This window comes from Gopherus evgoodei, chromosome 3 (genome assembly GCF_007399415.2).
Source record: "Gopherus evgoodei ecotype Sinaloan lineage chromosome 3, rGopEvg1_v1.p, whole genome shotgun sequence".
Taxonomy (NCBI): domain Eukaryota; kingdom Metazoa; phylum Chordata; order Testudines; family Testudinidae; genus Gopherus; species Gopherus evgoodei.
Genome location: NC_044324.1, coordinates 122,296,987 through 122,320,307, shown reverse-complemented (window position 1 = coordinate 122,320,307; position 23,321 = coordinate 122,296,987). Strand labels below are relative to the sequence as shown.

The window sequence follows — 23,321 nt, the reverse complement described above, 5'->3', positions numbered from 1 at the left end:
TGACTGGGAGAAGACTGGATGATAAAATGAATAGAATAAACTTCTTCTTAGTAATTCTCTTCTTGCAAAATGACCAGCACTCTTGTTTTCAAAGCATGTAGGACCAGTGATATTTTTTTCTTATGGTTCTGTAAGCTAGGAGTTAAGGATTTTTGACAGTATATCTACCTTAATCTTATATTAAGAAGTCCTTGAAGAAGCATCTGCCTCACAGTATAGAGTCCTAGAAGGAGTTATGAGAACTGTTTGGCTGTATGTTATAATTATAGACAGGGCTGGTTGCCTGACACTTCCCATTATAAAACACTATTTTCAGTTACTTGTATTAGTAGTTGTTAACTTTTCCAGATTACTGTACCCCTTTCAGGAGACAAGTTACACCTCACTTAAAAACTACCTGCTTACAAAAAAATCAGGCATAAAAATAGAAAAAGTGCCACAGCACTTTTTAAAATGAATTCATTGGAATATAAATATCATGCTTACATTTCAGTGTCATACTTGAGGTGATTTTTCATTTGTTAGCCTTGTCTGAAGCCCAAGTGCCAAGTGGTGGGGCTGAAGTATGTAACTTAGTTTCAAGAGGCCAAAATGGTTCAACAGTTTCTGAGAATGAAGCTAAGGGAAAATGTATTCTTTTCCCATAGTCTGGCAGCCATCTCTGAGTATGTCTATACTGGAGCTGGACGTGTAATTTCCAGCGTGGGCAGACATACCCGTGCAAGTTCTGATGGAGCTAATGCTAAAAACAGTAGTGGAGCCAGGCTGCACAGGCAGCAGGATGGGTTAGTATGTACCAAGGGTCTTGGACGGGATTGTACTCAGGGCAGCTAACCCATCCTGTTGCCTGTGCAGTTGTGCATACACTGTTAATTTTAGTATGCTAGCTCAATTGGAACTAGCATGGGTATGTCTAGCTGAGATGGAAATTACACCTCCAGATCCACTGTAGATGTACCCTTTGAGACACACTAGTGCCTAGCACAGAGTTTAGAACAATGGGCCCCACTCTTCATTGGCCTTTATGTACTCCTGTAATAAACATTTTAATAATTATTAAAAATCTACCCCAAATCAGCCAACTTTAAAAATTTGTGTCAAATGCTTAGCAGAGACTTGCTAGACCTTTGCACTAAGATCTATGAAGTTTTTATCTGCACTGAGCAGGACTTTCCCCACAACTCTATCTTGAGCTGCTGGTGGCTGGATCATACACTGGATCAGGGCACCAGAATTGAAAGCAGGGAGCCTCTCTCTCTTGTGTGCTCAGTGCTCCTCCTGCAGGGCTCAGGCAGATGGATGAAGTTTCCTGATTTGAATGCTGAGGAGGGCAAGGGCCAGATCCGGGGGAGGGTAAATGTGGTCAGTAGATTGGGACAAGGAGCCTAGGGGAGAGGAAGAGTAGAACTGTAGGATAGTGGGAGTAAGGAAACTGGGATTGGCAGAAGAAACTGGGGCTGTCTAGGTAAGAAGACTGGGAGTTGGGGTATGAGAACTGGGGCTGGGAGTCCTTGAGGGAAAAAAGAAAGGGATTGGGAGTGACATAACACATACATACACAGGGGAGTAAATTAAAGCAACAAGAGCAACCTTAATTCTGGCATTTCCTAACTTGAGTTGACTTTGCAACCTTAATGATGTTCTTTTGGCATTTTTTTCTTTTCTGTGTAATACTTTAGACAGATAAATAGTCCATGTTTCATGTTGTGCAGCAGGTCAGACTAGACTATCATAATGGTCCCTTCTGACCTGAAAGTCTATGATTCTATGCCTCTGTGACAAGCACTGTTGGGAAGAAAGTAATTCCTGAGAATATTAAAGCAAAAAAATAAATAAAATAAAATCAATCAATACATAAATCAACAAACGGGGGGGGGGGGGGGGGGGGGGGGGAAGTAAAATAAACCAAAACAAGGGATAGGAATAAGGAAGAGCAGGTTTTGGCTTTCAATATGTAATGTTTTTACACAAGTTTTGTAACAAATCATAAAATCAGTAAAGTAAACTATGGATTTCAGATGTGAACACTTAAATAATACAAGTCTATATTTTACTTTAGAGGAGTTTAGCCTATGTTATTTGTTAGTAATTAATCTAAACTACAGCTTGAACCTAATTCATATAGGAATAAATTTCAAGTTCAGTATTATCCAGCTGTCAAACTACCTCCCCCCCCCCAAGATGTTACTATTCCTACAGGTTTATCGTCATCATTGAATATATATTTTTTGTTTTTTTCTGTGGATTGAGGAAACGGTGCATTGGGGGACAGCGTAGGAGGTGTCAGGGAACTATAATTTATCTCTTTTTAATGTTTAAATCATGATTAAATAGATCTTACCTAAAAGTCATAATATGTCCATTGGCACAGAAACATGCAAGGCAGCTACTATTACTCAATGCCACTATATCTCCACGAAGAACAAAAGAAGTTTCTGTTATGTTTTGTTTATGAATACAGTTCTGTGACGGCAGTGAGATAACTTTTGCTTGCTTTTCAGAACAGATCACTGCATATTGGTTTTCACTGATTTCCTGAGAAGAGGAGGAGGGGGACACCGAGACAGGCCGCCGTTTTTTCAATTTGTCCTTTTCATCTTTGTCTTCAGAAACATTGTGTTCTCTCCATGGTTCATATGCTGGTGGAACTATAGATCCTGTGGTGTCCAGAAACGCCATTCTCAGGATTGCCCCTTTTAGCCTCAGAATGGTTCCTAGGATATAGAATTTAACATGATATCTAAAATAATTCTCCTGAATTGTCTTCCAAACTACATACTAATTGTCTTTGAAAAAAAATTTTAAACATAAAAGAGATCCTTCCAAACAAAACCTTCAGATTTGCCTTCTGTCTCTTCTACAGTAAAACTCAAATTGGCCAAAATGTTAGTTTAAAAAAAACAAAAACAAAAACATTTAAACTTGTGCTTAAGACCATCCCTATTCAGGAAAGCATTTAAGCATGGACTTAAGTTTAAAGTGTGTGGATATGTCCCATTGACTACAATGGAAATTAAGCATATACTTGAAATTAAGCACCTTGACCTTCCTAAACAGGGATGTTTTCCTGAATCAGAGAGACTGACAAGAAAGTGCTAAGAAACAGCTGAGGAGGACCAAGCTGGAACCCATGTGTTTTAAACTTACATGTTAAAAACAAACAGCTTTCACTCTTTTCCTCACAGGCATTAATGCTTTCCTAAACACAGCATCAATAAATTCTACTGTGTGTTTAATACCATCTATGATGAACACTATTAACTGTCAGGAGTGTCAACCTGGTTTCCTTCTTTGAATTAGACATGTTTAGGTATAAGTGAGCAGGCTCTCTTGCATCTTCCCTCGTTGGCTTTGTACTAATGATAAGGGGATTACAAAACAAGGTCTGTTTAGCAGGGAAGAGGATTTTCACTCACCATTGTTATTAACTGAATTGCTGTCTCCTGCATGTGGTAAAACTGAGACATCCTTGTGCTGTGCTGCTTCTTTGTCTAAGGTCATTTTTATTTACATATAGCTAGATAAATTTTGATTTGCCATCTACAGAGGAAAGCTTACTTAGGTCAAAATTCTCCTCTTTGATCCACACTACAGATCTAGTGACTGATGTATTCAGTCTACAGCCTGGTCTATATTACAAAATTTTACTTTGTCTGAATATGGTTGCCAACAATCATGTTAGCTGACCAGCAGATGAATGCAATGTAGCAGTCAACATAGGCCAGCCACAATCAGCATTGCACATGATAAACAATATTTACCCTAACATGCTTGTTGGCAGAAGTCCTCAGGCACATCTGTGCGTAACTACCATTAAATCAACTGGATTTCTATAGAGAAAGGACTATGTAAACTTGAAATGGTATGACAGCAGATGGTGTTATAGGATAAGTGTTGCCTGTGTACCTATATGATGGGGTACGTTGTCGGACAAAGACCAAAAGAACATATGCCAGGGGATGCCCAGAGAGACAGAAGTTCGGACTCCTGGACAGAAGTTCCAACCGGACTTCTCCTTCAGAACTTTGGAGCTCTGAATTTGAAGCGTGGTAAGTTTGCTCATGATGGGGGAAGAGAGCAGGATTACAGAGGCGGTCAGGGAGCAAGACTGATCAGGAAGGGGAGCACTGCTGGGCTCTTATAAAATTAGGTATTCCTTCTGGGAGTAAGTAGTATAATGGTTACTGAAAGCTATTGTTATGTTATGTTTACTCAGATTAAATATAAAAATTTTGTTTTTTCCAACATGTAAATCGAAGGCATAATCAAATCAGGATTTTTTTGAAGAGATCTAGAGGGCCCTTGAAATAGAGGTAAGAAAAGCAGTCAGGCCAGATATGCAGAGGCAAGTGTTCTAAGAGGATGCCGAGACAGACAAAAGGGCTATACTAGTGACCCTAAGACACTGGTGTTGAACAAGGTGTGTGCCCAGGAAGGAGCAGGCCATGATAGTTTCTATGCATTGGGGAAAGGCAGAATATTAGAGCTGAAATCTGCCACATGGGTCTGAGAGAAGAATGTTGTCCTTAGCACATAGTACCAGCCAGTCCAATCTATGTAGTCATAATCAACTTTTATTCTTTTTTGTAGTGGAAAAATCTAATATGAACTTCATGAGAGCTAGGTGAATAAGAAGATTGTGGCATCTAACAATATTCTTCTCTTGCTATCTCCCTCTAGTTATACTGTTAACACTGTGTGCGTTGCAGTAAGGCTACTCAAATGTCATTCTTTCTACACAAACAGTAGTCCATTTACCTGATATTCCTATATCACATTGTAAATCTGCAGTTCAGACTTAACCTGATTAGCAATTTTGTAAATCAGTTATCTCTAATGCACAAGTGACATAGCAACTTTCTAGAATACCAAAACACTACATTGTCCTGACCTAAACAGTGAGCATTGTATATTTATTTATGGAATTACAGACGCTCCCCGGGTTATGCAAGACCCGATTTACGCTAATTCGCACTTATGGAAAAAGTTCCATAAGCCAGAAATAGGATTTTTGAGTTGTGGAAATTTTTGTATAATGTATGGGTATACGGTTCCGACTTATGCAAATCTGAGGTACACAAGACTTTCCGGAACAGAACGATCATGGAAATCGGGGGGGCTTCTGATTACATAATTGAGAAAAAACAAAATCACATTAAAAACCCCTCAAAAATAATAATACAGAATACCAGCTATGTTATGCAGCAAATCTTCTGTCTTATACATACCACTCGGAGAAACAATTACTGGCTGAATTAGTCTTTGTTCTCCTCCTGGTGGTAGGTTCAGTACAATGACTAGCACTGTACCCAGAGTAGTCCCGACCCATAAACATGGAGAAAGTGACGTATCTGCTTTCCGTGTGAAAGTCTCACAGAAATGAAGAGCAGAAATTGCTTCTCGGGATTCCTTATCGATGCTAGTTACACTGGAACTCCGGGATCGACTGAAGGAGTTGTCTCTGACATCTGAAATAAGTTTACATTAATTAAAAAGCATAGCAAAATACAGCATAAAGTTTCAAAATAAACTATAGTTAGGATTTTTTTAGCATATTTTGTAAAGATATTTCTTTAAAAATCAAGCATGTAGTAACTTTCACTTCATAGATTACTTCCTTTTGCTAAATATTTCCCTAATTACATTTCCTCTCCTGCCCACTGACCCCATTTTCCATGCTGTATTCTAATTGCAACAATCTCTTCAACTGCAGAGTACACCACTATATAATTGTTCCAGATGGTCATTGCGTGTGTTCATCTTTTGTGTGGGACAAAAGACAGCAGTCATTTATCAAACAGTAGAAGCCTTTTATTATCTTACTAAGCGACAAATGTCTCAGTTTAAGCTTGTAAAGGGACCCACATACCATGGCGATAAAATAGCTTGTCTTGTTCTCCGACTTTAGGAGATTGATGGAAGGAAGGCTCATTGGCTATTCACATAAGCCTGAACTTCTGGCATAGGTCGCTTAAAAAACCTAAGGTTCTTTGGTGGTGATGTTCAAAAACAAAGAAATTGGGTAGCTGAAGAGTTTCTTCTGGAGTGTTATAGAAAGTGACATTGATAAGCTTTTCTGGCAGTCATTTCTTGACTAAAAGAAGGTTGAGCACAAAGTAGCTCCATGAAGGGGAATTCAAATCATAAGCACAAAGTAATTTTGTTTTAATTTAATTCAAATTTACTGTACAACTCCTTAAAAATAGGATGATATAATGGAAATGCTACCAACATCTGCGTCTGCATGTTATCAGCTGCACACATTGTGAATACCAGAGGGGTCAACATTTTTGGAGATTCTCTTTTGTACTCAAGCATCAATGTGATTTTTAAATTCCTGACAAGTCATTCTCTTTCAGCTTGCATCTCCTAATGCTTTTACTAAAAGGCAAACCAAGTTTATCACTAAAAATATGGTGTAATTTACACTGTGCCTTTGTTTAGGCCTAGATTATGCTGGTTTCAAGACCCCACTGGTGCATAGATACAATTGGCAACTCTATGCACAAGCAGGATTGAGGTTTAACCAACAGAATTTCCTTATATTATTCATAAAGGCATTACTGCACAGCATAATGTGCCATTTCATTAATGGGCGACATTTTCTCTCAGTGGGGAAAACAATCTCCTAGGTAACTGGGCTTTTTCTTCTTCGAGTGATTGCTCACATCCATTCCAGTTAGGTGTGCGCGCCGCGCGTGCACGCTCGTCGGAAACTTTTTTACCCTAGCAACTCCAGTGGGCTGGCAGGTCGCCCCCTAGAGTGGCGCCGCCATGGCGCTCGATATATACCCCTGCCGGCCCACCCGCTCCTCAGTTCCTTCTTACCGCCGTGTCGGTCGTTGGAACTGTGGAGCGCGGCATAGCTGTCCTCCACGTCCCTAGCTCTCCTTGTTAACTACCGTTATTATTACAGTTGTTAGTTAGGCACCGTCGACTCCGGGCCCGGTGGGTCCGTCGAGTCCGGTGCCGCCAAGCTCCCCCATAAGATCTGGGGTTGAGCTATTGGTCCCATCCACTCCGGAGACCTTCGCCTCGGCACGGGACCTTATCGCCCTAACTGAGTCTACTCAGCCGCCACCCCCGGTACCTCCAGTGCGGGTAGCATCTAGGGGCAAGCCCATGATGACGGCACCGTCTCGGGACTCGCGCTCGCGATCCAGGTCCCGACGCCACGGTCGCTCGAGATCCCGCCGCCGCTCGCAGTCCCGGCACTGCTCCCCTCGGCGGTACCAGTCGCACTCGCAGCACCGATCGACCTCCAGATGGTCGCAGTCTGACTCCAGCCGTCGATACCGGCACCGTGACTCGAGGAGCCAGTCTCGCCGTCACTCACCGCGCCGGTCGACCTCCCGGCACCGCGTCGGTGGCAGGTCCCGGTCCCGATCCCGGCACCGAAGCAGCGGCCGGTACCGATCCAGATCCCGGCACCGAAGCAGCGGCCGGTACCGATCCAGATCCCGGCACCGAGACAGAACCCGATCCCGGTGCCGCCATGACTCCCGGTACCGATCCCCGGCACCGAGAAGATCTTCGGTGCCGGACCGCGCAGACCCTTATCAGCCGGGGTCGGCCCCGCCATGGCCTTCTAGGCAGCCGTCGGTGTCGTCTCAAGTGGACAGCGTGTATGCGCTGGGCACCGACAGGCAGGAGGCATTGTTTCAGGACCCTCCGCAACAAGACGCTGGCTTTCCTCGCCCGTGTGCCCATCCAGGAAATCTGTCGGGCAGCGATCTGGTCATCGGTCCACACCTTTGCTTCCCACTACGCCCTGGTCCAGCAGTCAAGAGAGGATGCGGCCTTCGGATCTGCAGTGCTCCATGCCGCTACTTCTCACTCCGACCCCACCGCCTAGGTATGGCTTGGGATTCACCTAACTGGAATGGATGTGAACAATCACTCGAAGAAGAAAAGACAGTTACTCACCTTTGTAACTGTTGTTCTTCGAGATGTGTTGCTCACATCCATTCCACACCCGCCCTCCTTCCCACTGTCAGAGTAGCCGGCAAGAAGGAACTGAGGAGCGGGTGGGCCGGCAGGGGTATATATCGAGCGCCATGGCGGTGCCACTCTAGGGGGCGACCTGCCGGCCCACTGGAGTTGCTAGGGTAAAAAAGTTTCCGACGAGCGTGCACGCACGGCGCGCACACCTAACTGGAATGGATGTGAGCAACACATCTCGAAGAACAACAGTTACAAAGGTGAGTAACCGTCTTTTTTGAAAAGTTAATACTTTCTGCATTATAGAAAGAAAATATGGTATAGAGTCATATAGCCAGTGATCATAGCACCCTCTTCAAAAAGATGCTTCTTTAGATTTTAATATTTACTGGGGAAGAAAACAAATCCAAGGGTTTTCCTATTTAAATACCCGTAACACTCAAATTAATAATTTGTAGACATGATTAGCTACAGATTATTTTTTTCTGTCTTTAACAAGAATCTTTGAAAATCAGGAAAATTAGCTTAAAAGCCATCAGAAATTTTTTTTAAAACAGAAATGCCTTCATTATACTGTCTCCAAGTGAGCTGCATATTGAAGATAAAATCGAATTGACCCATTACCAAGCGTAAGAGACGCTAACCAAAATTCTAGTAACTCACAAACTGGGGGTTGCAAATAACTTCTTGAATTCTGTCCCTTTGACTTTTGATTTGCATGTACCTTTCTTGTGTGCATTATATAAGAATTATCCAGTTTCTTTTTCTGAGCAAAATAGGATTGTTGTGACAGATATCAAATTAAACCTATATTTGTGGATTTAACATTCAAGTAAGATGTAACAATGTGCTGAAAAAATATGCTTATTTTAAGATGATTTAATTATGCAATGGAACGATTATTTGTGTTTCTAAGCTTTAATATGCAAGCTGTACAACTAGAATGTTTACTGTGAAATTACTGTACTATGTCTCAAGACACAAAATCCTAAAACAACATTTTCTTATAACCATTATATATCAACTTAGCTCTACACGTTAGCTTTAAACATGTTAGTAGCCTGGTTGTAATCAACTACAAGTGTAACTGTTCGCAGAATGGGATCTTAATTAAAATCTCCTGTGAGGTCTGTAAAACTTCCTTTTCCATTTTTCCCCATGTTACGGGGTTCCAAACAGACAAGACATTTTTTCTGGTAATATTCCTCTTGTAATATTCCTGACATCACAAGGTAACGGACATAAGAATTACAGCAGCCTCAAAAAATTCAGATAAAAATTTAACAACTACGCACAAATCTGTTTGTTGACATTAGGATGACAACGACTGAGATTTACATGTCTATTTAAATACAAATTTAGGATTCTTACTTTATGGAAATTTACTTTTCCTATAAAACACAGTTGCAATATGGGTCAAGCTTTATTTTTTAACTTACCTAAATCAGGCTTTAGCTCAGTTGGCAAACTTAACTTTCTGGACATCTTTGCTGAAAAATAAAATGTATCTTTAAAAGAAATATGATAGTGCTGGCCTTTTTATTAACAAATTGCCGTTTTCCAAATGTTTAATACATCACAATTTATGACATGCAATTTCAGTACTAAGCAATTAATCCAAATTCTGTATGATTGAAACCTTGTGTTAAGTAGTGTTTCCACTAGAGTTGAACCTGACTCAAAATCCCATTAATTTCTGGGGAGGAGAAAACTGAAATTCAGACTCACATTTTTAAGCTTATGCCATTCTTAAGATCTTGCCTGAAACTTGACAAAACCCATGGATTTTGTTTGCATTTTTGGCTTTGTTCAAACCCCAAGGAAAACTTAAAAGTAGTCCTAAAGAAATGCCCTCTTAGTTCTTTAAAATTACTTCAGTTGTTAAGATGCTTTTCTAACCAGGGCCGGCTCTGGCCTTTTTGCCGCTCCAAGCAAAAAATAAATAAAAAAAAAAAGAGGCAGGTCCACCGGAGCAGCAAAGGAGGAGGGGGGACAAAACAAAAAAACAGCACGGCTGGAGTGGCAAAGTGGGGGGCGGGAAGCAGGAGAAAAAACAAAACAAAAAACCCTACAGAGCGGCCAGAGCAAAGGTGCAGTGGGACTCCCTGTGCTGCAGAGTGCGCACCCAGTCTAGTGGAGGGGAGGAAGAGGGAGTGGGGGGAGAGAGAGAAGGGGGCGGCCAGCACTTCAGCAGGGTGCTCACCACGTGGCCTCTCCCACCTGCTGGAAGGGTTCCATGCCGCTCTGGTCGGTGAGGAGGGAAGGGGACAGGCTGCCCTGCGGAATTTGCTGCAGGGTGCTCCCCTACTCTGCCCCCTACAGGGCACCCAGAGCATCGGGAAAAAAAAGCGGCTGCGACACCCTAGGTTTGGGCGGAATGCCGCCCTATAGAATCTGCCGCCCCAAGCAGGAGCTTGCTCAGCTGGTGCCTGAAGCCGGCCCTGTTTCTAACTCAAGCATAGCTAACATCTAGGATCCAGCCATGGGTTACCTTGCAGACGACAAGGTACCAGTAACTTTTTTTAAAAAGTTTTTTTATATTAAAAAAGCAAGCCTCCTTAAAAATCTCTCTCTGGAACAATTAGGTTGATATTGCTAGATGTCACAGTGAGTGGTGCACTACCAATACGTAGAAAGAAAATTTCTCTTTTTATTGTCATTGAAACATTGCAAAATTAAGACACGAGGAATGTAAAACGAAGTAATAAAAAGGTGCAACCATGTGTGACAGGTGAACCATCCAATTCCTCAACTTGTCTCAAATTCTGACAGTCATTCACACACATTGTCTTCATATGTAACATAATTTAAAAGCCTAAAACTGTAAAGACTGTAAAATCTTAAACACAACACAGAGCAACTAAGCCTGCAGTTCCATACATAGTAAATAAATCTCTCTTCACAAAAAAAAGTTTCTTCTAAAGAAATAAGACAACTATTAATTTTCTCTCATCACCACAAGCAACACAACTGATAGATTTTTAAAACCACTCATTTAGGGATGAGCTACATAACAAGACCTGATTTTTATACTATAATTGTTCTAATATTGTTCAGAACAATCAGCCTTGTAATAATGAAGTGAAATTAACAACATGGTGAAATTTTATTTATAGAAAACAGTGTTTACATACAGCCTATTTATAAAGCAAGTATACAACTAAAATACTAAATAACTAACTGCTACTAGAACAATTAATTATCACAGTTTTGTCTTTCTTATTATCAGAAAGGTGCTGTGTCTTAGGCACAGGACTGGAACTCAGGAGATCTGGATTTAATTCCCAGCTTCATGTGTTACCTTTGGTAAATCACTTAAGGCTTGTCTGCACTAGCTAGCATGTAAATTCTAATACATATTAGCATGTCATGCACTAACTGGCATGCGTGTACCCTGCTGGTGGGCACTAAAAGTTTTAGTGTGCATTAATGTGTGTACAGTGGACCAGTTAGTGCACATCATGCTAATGAAGTGTTTTTCAGCTTTTCTCAGCCTTTAGGCTGCATGCATTACTCCTACTCTTTGGTCAAAGGCAATTCAATTTAACTTCTTCAAAGACATGAAAATCTTCACACATGGGAGTTGTGGACTTTCCATAACAGAAACCCAGAAATTCTGGAAAACATCTGCCACAAGAGGAGTGGTGTTATGTATTCTGTCCCTCATTGACTCAGTAGGGATAATATTTCCGTATCTGAAGAGATGTTTAAAATACTCAGATACTACTATGAAACAGGCCATATAAACACAGAGATAGACACTCCCTCCCCTTCTTCCCTCGACTTCCCTTTGCTGCAAAAGAGCTCATTCTAGCTTGTCTTCTTCAGCTAAACAGAAAACATTTGGTCTATGTATCTTAACTCCTTTTTGTTCATATTATATCATATGCATAGCATGAGATTTGTTGTGCAGAGGAATCCCCTCTAAGATTGGCTGCATTAGGGTATTATAAAAAAATGCTCTATTGGCTGTAACACAGTATACCTTAAGAAAACCTTCTGCGGCTGGGTAAATTTTGATCATTATTTAAAAATGCAGAATAGCAGATTTAACTAATTCAGCAGTAAAAGCTCTAAAGGTCACATGAGACGTATGTGACCTGTTGTATAGTAGCAAATATTTATCATGCCTCACTGCACATGTGGTTGTTTTGAGCAGTGGTCAAAGTATTTCCTGTAGTATACTTTGCAGAAGTAGCTAGTAAACCATGTTAAGTATTTGGGCTCCACCTGGATAAATGGAGCTATATAAATATAAGAGCATTATAATTATTCCATAGAATCATAGAAGATCAGGGTTGGAAGAGACCTCAGGAGGTTATTTAGTCCAACCCCCTGCTCAAAGTGGGACCAACCCCAACTAAATCATTCTAGCTAAGGCATTGTCAAGCCAGGTCTTAAAAGTCTCTAAGGAAGGAGACTCCACCACCACCCTAGGTAATCCATTCCAGTGCTGCACCACCCTCCTAGTGAAATAGTGTTTCCTAATATCCAACCTGGACCTCCCTCACTGCAACTCGAGACCATTGCTCCATAGTTAGCTTTTCATACAATTAAAATGAAAGTTTGGCTATAATAATGAGCCTACAGAAAGGGATATTGTATGTGCTTTGGTGTCTGAGTCATGTTCATTCCTGAAGAGTCCTGGGAGCGTTACTAAAATAATCAAAAGACTAGATAACTAGAATACATCTGATAAATTTGGAATGGTGACTTTGTGACTCCAGTTTATTTTATATTCTTTGTGCTAACACTGCACTTGGTTGTTGAAAAAATCTTGCCTAAAACACACACTAGATTTTTCTTGATCCTGTAACAAACCAAGAATTCTGACTCTGACATCAATTTGTTGCTATAGATATGAATCTGTAGGAATAAAGAAGCTTTACATAAGCACATATCTTAAATAAAATGATTAAAAGGAGAAAGATTTGTTTTAAGTAGAGCTGTTGATTAACTGCAGTTAACGCATGTGATTAACTCAAAAAAATTAACCGTGATTAATCCCACTGTTAAACAATAGAATACCAATTGAAATTAATATTTTTGATGTTTTTCTGAATTTTCAAATATATTGATTTCTGTTACAACACAGAATACAAACTTACAGTGCTCACTTTATATTATGATTTTTATTACAAATATTTGCACTGTAAAAATGATAGAACATATAGTATTTTTCAATTCACCTCATACAAGTATTGACGTGCAATCTCTTTATCGTGAAAGTGTAACTTACAAATGTTGCTCTGTGTTACATAACTGCACTAAAAAAAAACAACAATGAAAAACTTTAGAGCGCCTACAAGTCCACTCAGTCCTACTTCTTGTTCAGCCAATTGCTAAGACCAACAAGTTTGTTTACATTTACAGAAGATAATGCTGCCTGCTTCTTATTTACAATGTCACCTGAAAGCGAGAATAGGCGTTCACATGGCACTTTTGTAGCCGGCGTTTCAAGGTATTTATGTGCCAGATATGCTAAACATTCATATGCTCCTTCATGCTTTGGCTACCATTCCAGAGGACATGCTTCCATGCTGATGATGCTTGTTAAAAAAATAATGTTAAATAAATCCGTGACTGAACTCTTCAGGGGAGAATAGTATGTCTCCCGTTCTGTTTTACCCACATGCTGCCATACAGTTCATGTTACAGCAGTCTCGGATGATGAACCAGCATACGCTCATTTTCAGAACAATTTCACAGCAGATTTGACAAAACACAAAGAAGGTACCAATGTGAAATTTCTGTAATAGCTACAGGACTCAACTCAAGATTTAAGAATCTGAAGTTCCATCCAAAATCTGAGAGAGAGGAGGTGGAGAGCATATTTTCAGAAATCTTGAAAGGGCAACACTCCGATGTGGAAAATACCAAACCCAAACCACCAAAAAGAAAATCAAACTTCTGCTGGTGACATCTGACTCAGAAAATGAACATGTATTGGTCTGCTCTGCTTTGGATCGTTATCAAACAGAACCCATCATCAACATGGATGCATGTCCTCTGAAATAGTGGTTGAAGTATGAATCTTTAGCGCATCTGTCATGTAAATATCTTGCAACACCAGCTAAAACAGTGCTATGTGAACACCTGGTCTCACTTTCAGGTGACATTGTAAACAAGAAGTGGGCAACATGATCTCCTGCAAATTGAACCAAACTTGTTTGTCTGAGCGATTGGCTGAAGTAGGACTGACTGGACTTGTAATCTTAAAAGTTTTACATTGTTTTATTTTTCAATGCAGTTATTTTTGGTACATAATTCTACATTTTTAAGTTCAACTTTCACGATATAGAGATTCCACTACAGTACTTGTATTAGGTGAATTGAAAAATACTATTTCTTCTGTTTTTTTACAGTGCGAATATTTGTAATCAAAAGTAAATATAAAGTGTGCACTGTACACTTGGTAATCTGTGATCTAACAAATCAATATATTTGAAAATGTAAAAAACATCCACAAACATTTAAATAAATGGTATTCTATTATTAACAGCACGATTAATCACAATTAAGTTTTTTAATCATTTTGACAGCCCTAGTTTTAAGATTTAGACATATATAAAAGTTTCCTTTAAGGAGACAGTTCCTTATGGTCCTGTCACCGGAACTGTATTTATTTTTCTCTTCAGTTAGGTGGGACCTAGACTTTCAATTATCCTTTCATGAGTGACATCTCCTTACCCTTACTTGCTGCCATGATGGCGGCATGTAACTGAACACAAGGACAAGATTAATATCTTCCTCTGAAAATAATACTTTGCAAGTCAGAGCAATGGGAAGTGTGGGTACTTTCACCTTATCTAATAACCAAGAGTAGCCTCTCTAATAGGATAAATCTGCAACAGGTTGGGGCCAAACAATTCCAGAAGCTTATTTCTGAACTCTGCAGTTCATTGCATTGTCACACAAGGAACCTTATCATGCCACAAGACAAGTCTAATCTGATTATACATTTGATAAACTGAAATGATTTGTTTTACAATAGATAAATAAAATTGGTAACAACAGATGGCACACGTTTTACAAAATATCCCAATCTCTATCCAACTGATCGTAATTCATTTTGAAACAATGAAGTGATAAAACACACAATTATTACTGTCAAATAATGACAAGACAGTGGCATTCTGCAATATGACACAGAAAAGAAAGAGATTAAAGTAGCACCATAAACTCACAAAACAGCCATGCACCATAAACATGCCACATACAATGTACAGTAAATGGCAATGCAAAAAAGTATTTTTGTTTTCACTGACTTCAAATGGTTACTCCTTAATACATTTCAAATTGAACATTAGACAACAATCCTATTCATAGCAGCAACATGAGAACCATGAAGATGGGCATTTTCTAATTCTTCTAGATAGATTCACTGGGCTCCTATTAAAATACATTATTAGTAGGACATCTGTCTACTCACAACCCTAGTAAATAATTATGAGTGAGACGACTACTTTCAAAATCTTCTATGATGTGTACAATTTATTAAACTGATAGCAGAAATTTCAGTTACAATGTGGAGTTCATGGACTGACTATGAGTCAAACTAAGATTTTGTCATGGATATTTTTAGGAAAAGCCAGGCACAGGTCAGGGGCAATATAGAAAAATTCTCAGAAGCCAATGACCTGTCCCTGACTCTTCCTAAAAATATCCATGACACAATGGGAAGGGACTGGGCAGCTACAGGGAAGCTGGGAGCTCTGGGCTCCAGTGGCAGAGGGGTGTCTCAGGGTCCCCCTGCCTCCTCCCCAGTGGTGGGGAGCTGCAGGGGTCCTCCTGCTCCCCATGGCGATGGCTGGAGAGCTACCCCCCACTGCCTGTAGTGGCTGAGAGCTTCAGGATACCTTCACTGACCGCGGTGGCTGGGAGCTTTGGGGCTGGCTGCCTCAGGCGGCGGGGATACCTCACAGCTCCCTGCAGCTGTGGGAGGCGGAATGACCCTACAGCTCCCAGTCGCTGGGGCTGAAGACACAGAGGTCTTTGGAAGTCCCAGATTCTGCGACTTCTGCATCCTTTGTGACAAAATTGTAGCCTTAATTAATGCATATGTTACACATAGTTAACATCAGTCTCAACTTAACTCTGCACATCACTTTCTTCCTGAAAGATGCAATTCTTTCAAACTTGTTCTAGAAAGTTATTTGAGCTGTGAAGCAAATTCAAGATACTATTCTATTCCTTTAGAAAGAAAAAAAAGACTTTAGGCTGGAATAGATGTCTATAATTCTGTATAATTATCACTAATTTGTTTTATTAATATAATAATGCTGCAATATAGTGACAACAGTAGAAATTACAATATCAGAGCCAAATTAAAAAGCTCAGACAGCCTGGTCAACAATTAACATAACTAAAAGCAATTTTTTGCATAATATAAGTCATTTTTTTTAAATACAGAAAAGAACACTCCTTTTGGAACACTTAACAATAAAACAAATTTACCTCTTTATCAGGCAAAGATGACATGTAAAATGTCAGGAAAAGTTTTGCAAGCTTTGTCAGATTACTCTACCAATGTGTTATAAAACTGACTTTCTACACCCTTCTTATTTCAGTCCTGGGATGTTCAGAACAGAGAAAGCCTGTTACATCTGATGCTTTTATTATTGTGGCCAGCTCTCCAATCAGGATTGGAACAAAAATACATCCTCTTTCCACCTTCCTGATGTCTCTGCTATAGAGTCTTTTTACTAAATTGAGAGGAATTTCTTACTTTCTCCATATGTGGGACAGTATAAGCAGCCTTCACAACCTCCTCACATCAACATTCCTACAACTCTGAATTTTGAGTGCTATATTTTTCCCTTTAGTTGCTGCACTGTCATTACTTGTTGGTCTCCCTTTGTTCCATTCAGGCGCAGAAAAACTGAGTTGCCAAAGGTCAAACAATAAATCAGAGCCAGTAAAAATCCAATTATCTCAATTCCTAGTCTTATACCTTATTCAGCAAATTCTGCTGTTCATAGATTACTCAGAAAATACCTCTATGATGGAGGTAATGGCACAAAAACTACAGATTCTTGTGCACAGAGGGTTCAACCTTTTTGGTGCTTAGCACTCTCAATTAAGTAGGTAGGGTCCCAGACAGACTTGTTACCTATTAAAACTACAATGACTAGTAATTTGCCAGCCAGGAAGCATTAGAATTCCTCACCACCACTTTTGTCTCCGCAGTACTATGTAGATAGTACTTCATGAAAGAGGTCCAGAAAAGATCGTAAACATGATAGCTAGGTACCAAAATCTTATGGTGGAAGTTGGACATGTCATTCTGGATTGTCACTTTCAAACTTACTTTCACTCATTGTCTCAACAATTTCTTTATCTTTGGTAGATTATTACTACGCTATTAGTTATCCTTTCTATAAAGTATTCTTATATTCTAAAGACATTATAGGTATACCAAACAATGTTGTTATATAAACACAACACAGATTAAATCTTTTGAATAAAATATCTCCAAAGGAATCTAAACTAAATCATATTGCTACCATACAATGCAGATAAAACAAATAAAAACCTTAAGGTACTAACGCTGAAATAAGAATAAATTAGAAAAATGGAGACTTTTTCCCAGAATACACCAAATACCCATTTGCCATATTTCCTTACTGACCATGTGTTAGATTATCAATCCATCATATTTCCATTCTGATCATAAAAGGGTTCAATTCATAGCTTGCATACAACATAATTCAAATCATTTTTGTCTATTAATATGCAACTTTTATTTAAAACAATTTATAGACTGGTGACTTGTCATATTATGTCTGGATAGCATATACCGTTTGGGTTATAGTACTGACAATGAGGATAGGTTTATATAGCTATTGTTCATTTTTATGAAGAAGGAAAATGCACTCCTACAACTCTCTTGAAAACTTATAGGGGAAACTAGGCCTTTTGGATATGGGTGTAACATTTAGAAGGAAATAAATCAGCAATAGTTTCTAAAGTATACTGCACCATGACAAATGTAATAATATTATGTTGCAACATGCATAGACTGAACCCTTCTAATATTTCAGAATAAAGTAGAACCTCTTCTCCCAAATAAATAGGAAGGTGCACATCATATAAATTAAAAGTATTAAAACACCGTTTCTCCTTGATTTTGTTAATCATTGTGCCCAATATACTTAGCACAGAAGCAGCCCAAAGGATTACCATTTAGCACAGGGAAAGACAGATTAACTAAATAATTCAATGCAATTTCAATTTTTTTGCTGTTGGGTTAGTGTTGCTTAGAGTAATGCACTAGATTAGGAAGAAAGCAGAATTTTTCTAGCTCCTACCTAGATCATTGGCTATCATCTTGGAAAATTTTCTGCCTTTGGTCTTCACTGTAAATAATATTTTAACAAAAAATGTCAAAAACTATAAATGTACTAAAAGGATGAATGAACAAAAGAAATAATGCTGTAAAAAATACTGTACCCTTTTCTATAAAATTATTCATTTTTTGATCATCATCATCATCAGAATTGTTTGGAGAACCAGAACCTATATGAGTGAAGACAGAATGAAACAGACATGCAAAATGGACATTCACAAAACAAGATACATGTACAGCACTGATTGGACAGAAAGACTATGCATTATATTTGAAAAGACTTATGAGACATAACATACTGTCACACTGACTTCACAGCTAAGATACATCAAAGTACTGATCAAAGATCAAAAGATCAGAGAAGCTCTGTTATGTGATGGCACTATAGATGCCAAACTCTTTGCAATAAAGGAGCATACACAAAAATAAGCAGGTAGTCTGAAGCAAAATGACTTATTAGTGCAAGACACACCACCACAACACAGTGCATCTGGGTTATTTCGGTTAGAGACATTTCTTTTATTTAATATAAACATTTTAATATGTGGACACCTAGTATGTTGGTCTGTAAATAAGAAGACGACAAAGAATTTATCCACATTTTGATCTAAAGAGCAAATGCAACATGGAGCATCGTTTGGTCTCTAAAAGTAAGAAATCTGTTTAGAGCAGCAATTTTATTCTTCAAACAACTCCTATCCCAACACCACAATAGAGTACTTAATTCTGCAAGCAGTGGTTCTAAAGACCACTAATGGTGAATGGGCTACAATCTGTGAACCACTGTTTGAGAGAGATTTAACTTGGTGGCTTTTTTAATCTTATTAAAATGCCAAACAGAACAGGTTTTTATACCTCTAAAAAAAAATCACCAATAAAAAGGACAGAAAGTGTTACAAGGGTATTATTTTCTTACTACTTTATGTATCTGAGCATGGCACTTTGTATATGCTATGCAACTTTATCCAGGTCACTGGATGAGGGGAACAAAGTTTAAAGCTTTTATAATCTCTTTGTTTTGGTTTTCATTTTATTTCTGCTGTAATTTAGTTTTTTGTCTCCCAAAGCTAGAGGATGCTCTGCCAACTAGCAAGGGCATGGAGCCTTTTCTATAGCTGTCAATCTGTGTAACTACTCAGTGGAGGAAGTTAGAGTGTAATTGAAGTTGCAGCTCTGTTCATTTGGAAGATTGAAATTGTCACACCATTCATGCTGTAGCTTCAGTTGCCCTAGGATGTCTCAGACTGTCAGTCCCAAACACTGATCTTCCAAACTGTTGTACAACCAGTTTCCTAATCAAGTTCTAGTGGAGCATTATTTTATAACAGTAAGTTCCAAAATCATGTTCACTGATTTTTTAAAAAAATGCAAAGCATAATTTTGTAATTAACTTCATTAAATTTGGATATTGCAGTCTTAGCCTATAGCTAGTCTCTCCCTAACTAGACAAATTCCAACCACCGAAATCTGTCTTCTCCTATTCTCTGCAGCTTTAGTGCAGTAGTGTCCGATCCTCTGATTTCTCCTGGTGTTCCTAAATTCTGACAATATCCACTCCCCACCTTTCTCAGCATCTCATGGCTCCTCCCCAGTCTTGTTGACCTCTCTAAGGTCTTGTCTACACTACTGCGGTAAGTAGACCTAAGTTACGCTACTCCAACTAGGTGAATAATGTAGTTGCAGTTGACGTACCTTAGGTCGACTTACTGCTGTGTCCACACCACCCTGAGTTGACAGGAGACGCTCTCCCATCGACTTTAAGTTAATCTTGTTCCAGTGGGGTACCGGAGAGTGCTCTGCAGTCGACTTAGGGGTCTTCACTATACTCGCTAAATTGACCCCTTCTAAAATCGATCGCAGCAACGTCGCTCCCCGGTAAGCGCAAACATGGCCTTAGAGTCCCTCTGTGAAGCCGACAACTGCATATCTCTAGCCCCATAGATCCCATTTCTCCATTTTCTATTACTGCAAATTAATTTTTAAGTTAGCTTGAGAAGCCCACTTCTGAATTTTAATCTAATTCAAGACAAAACGTAGCCAGGATTTTTTTTTTTTTTTTTTTTTTTTGTTATTCACCCACTAGAGTGTTTTAAATTTCTGCACTATGTATGCATACTCTATGGTTCTTCTATGACAGAATGCAAGTTGAATTTATTTAAATACTGTACCTGATTTCAAATTCAGATCGAAAAATTTGATGGGGAGTGGGAGAGGGAAGAGATTATGTTAAAGGAATTTACTGAAATTTTTGAATTTCAAATTTAAGTACAGTGTTGAATCCAATAGTTTTTTTCCCTCAAAGTCTTTGAAGACTGTGATAATCTGGAAACACTGATCAAAAAACCTACCCTATTTCTTCTTCTTTATCACTTTCCCAGTCTTCTTCCTTGCTTTGTTTTTCAAGTTTTCCTTCCTAAGGAAAGTTAGTTTAAGCTTCTTTATATTTCTTCCACCTGCGATGTCTAAATAAGATTTTTCTGGGGCCCATGATACCTGACTTCACAAAAGATGCTAATCCTTGCAGGACGAATATTTTTGGGTGTCTCCTTTCTTATTTCTTTATCTTTCCTTTCCTCCCCATATGGTCCCCAGGCTTGTTTCTCATTGCTTGCCCTCTCCTCATCCATGAAATGTCTCCTCTTTCCACTCTTTCAGTTGTCAGTCTTTTCTTGTGAACCACACTCTTTACTCCTAAAATTGCTCTTTTGAAAAAAAAAATGTTACCTATCTTTTTGTAACCGTTGTTCTTTGAGAAAAGTTGTTCACATCCATTACACATTAGGTGTGCATGTGATGGACATCGGAAACTTTTTCTCTTAGCGGCTCCCGTCGTGGCAACAGGGGAGCACCACCAGAGTGGCGCCTCATGCACGTGCACATATAACCCTGCTGACCTGACTCACCTTCAGTTCCTTCTTACCGGAGACTCAGACAGAGGGGAAGGAGGGTGTGAAGTGTAATGGAGTGAACACTACATCTCGAAGAACAACAGTTATGAAAAGGTAGGTAATCGTTTTTTCCTCTTTGGGTATGTCCATACTACCCACCAGATTTGGCGGGTAGCGATCGATCCATCGGGGATCAATTTATTGCATCTCATCTAGACGCAATAAATCGATCCCCAAACGCACTCCCCATCGACTCCGGAACTCCAGCAGGGTGAGAGGCGGAAGCGGAGTCAACGGAGGAGCCGCATCCTGCACCATGAGGATGGGAGGTAAGTTGAACTAAGATGCGTTGACTTCAGCTACGTTATTCTCATAGCTGAAGTTGCGTATCTTACATTGACACCCCTCTCTCTCCCCAGCACAGACCAGGCCTTCAAGTGATTGTTCACATCCATTACACATCAGGAAATTCACAAGCTTACCATAGGAGGTGGGTAGGAGTCATGGAACAATTGAAGCACAGCCCTGCCGACCACTGCATCCTCTCTGGCCTGTTGGACTGCATAGTGGGCTGTGAGTGTGTGCACAGACGAGCAGGTGGCTGCTTTACAGATCTCCTGGAGTGGAACCTGTGCCAGGAAAGCTACTGAGGATGCTTGAGCCATAGTCAAGTGAGCCATGATCGCCGGGGCCGGCACCTTGGTGAGCTCATAGCACGGGCGGATGCAATCCACAATCCATGATGATATCCGCTGCACTGAGACAGGGAGTCCTTTCATTCTCTCCACAGTGGCGACGAACAACTGTGTCAATGTGTGGAAAGATCTAGTTCACTCCAGATAGAACGCCATGGCCCTACGGACATCCAGAATATGTAGGCTACGGTGACTTGGGTCCATGTGTGGTTTAGGAATGAATACTGGCAAACAAATGTCCTGCCCCATAAGAAATTGCGAGACTACTTTAGGGAGGAATTTAGGGTGTGGCCTAAATTGCACTTTGTCCTCATAAAAAACTGTATAAGGGGGCTCCAAGGTGAGGGCCCTCAACTCAGACACCCTCCTTGCAGACACTACCTTCCAGGAGAGGTGAGTGAAAAATCAAGAGGCTAGGGGCCCAACAGGAGGTCCCATGAGCTTGGTCAGGATCAGGTTAAGATTCCAGGGAGGGACCGGAGGGCATGAGTAGGGAAACACCCTCTCCAGCCCCTTGAGAAACCGGGCTACCATGGGCTTGGAAAACACAATGCCCCAACTCCCCCGGGTGGAATGCCAAAATGGCAGCCAGATGTACTCTAACTGAGGAGGGGGCAAGACCTTGATGTTTAAGGTGCAGCAAGTATTCCAGGATAACTGGAACAAAAGCCTGAAGCAGCTGTATATGCTTTGGTTCACACCAGCAGGAGAACCCCTTCCACTTAGTGAGGTATGCCGCCCTAGTGGTAGGTTTTCTACTGCCAAGGAGAATGTGTCACACCTGAAGAGAGCACTGGCTCTCCATTGCATTCAACCACAGAGTTTCCACACCATGAGATGCAGAGACCGCAGGTTTGGGTGGAGCAGGCGCTCATGGTCCAGCATGATGAGATCTTGGTGCAGGGGCAGGGCAATCGGGTCGGCCACTGACAGCTCCAGCAAAGTCGTAAACCAATGTTGGTGGGGCCAAGCTGGGGCGATGAGGATCATTACCGCCTTGTCTCTTTGAGGAGAACTCTGTGGATGAGTGGGAGCAGTGGAAAGGCATACTTCAGGTTCCCACTCCAAGAGATCATGAAGGCATCTGCAACTGAGCCCGGACTGTGGTTTTGGAAAGAGCAAAACTGCGGGCATTGACTGTTGTTCCTGGTGGACAAGAGGTCCATTTGGTGAAATCCCCAATTCTGGAAGATTGATTGCAAGACATCCAGTCTCATCGACCATTCATGCCTGCGGTACGACCTGCTGAGGCGGTCTGCCAGCTCGTTCCGGTCCCCCAGGTGGTATGACGCTACGAGGTGTACTGAGCAGGCTATACCAAAGTCTCATAGGAGAAGGGCCTCTCGGTAGAGAGGAGAGGATCGGGCTCCGCCCTGCTTGTTTATGTAGAATATGGCAGTAGTGCTGTCTATCAGAACTGTCACGCTGTGACCTTTTAAAGCAGCGCGA

General features: G+C 40.4%; 1 protein-coding gene across 5 annotated transcripts in view; it reads right to left on the bottom strand.

Annotated features, from left to right (window-relative positions):
- Positions 1-23,321, bottom strand: part of STXBP5 (syntaxin binding protein 5) — a 196,670-nt gene that overhangs the window by 23,017 nt on the left and 150,332 nt on the right. For 2 of the 5 annotated variants that reach the window (XM_030556525.1, XM_030556526.1), the window contains exons 20-24: positions 18,394-18,459; positions 18,252-18,299; positions 9,381-9,431; positions 5,229-5,468; positions 2,342-2,714 (exon numbers count right to left, since the gene is read on the bottom strand). In XM_030556525.1, coding sequence (XP_030412385.1) covers positions 2,342-2,714; positions 5,229-5,468; positions 9,381-9,431; positions 18,252-18,299; positions 18,394-18,459 — 778 coding nt within the window. The remainder of the gene's footprint in view (positions 1-2,341; positions 2,715-5,228; positions 5,469-9,380; positions 9,432-18,251; positions 18,300-18,393; positions 18,460-23,321) is intronic. The other 3 variants (XM_030556528.1, XM_030556529.1, XM_030556527.1) reach the window with 2 other exon arrangements.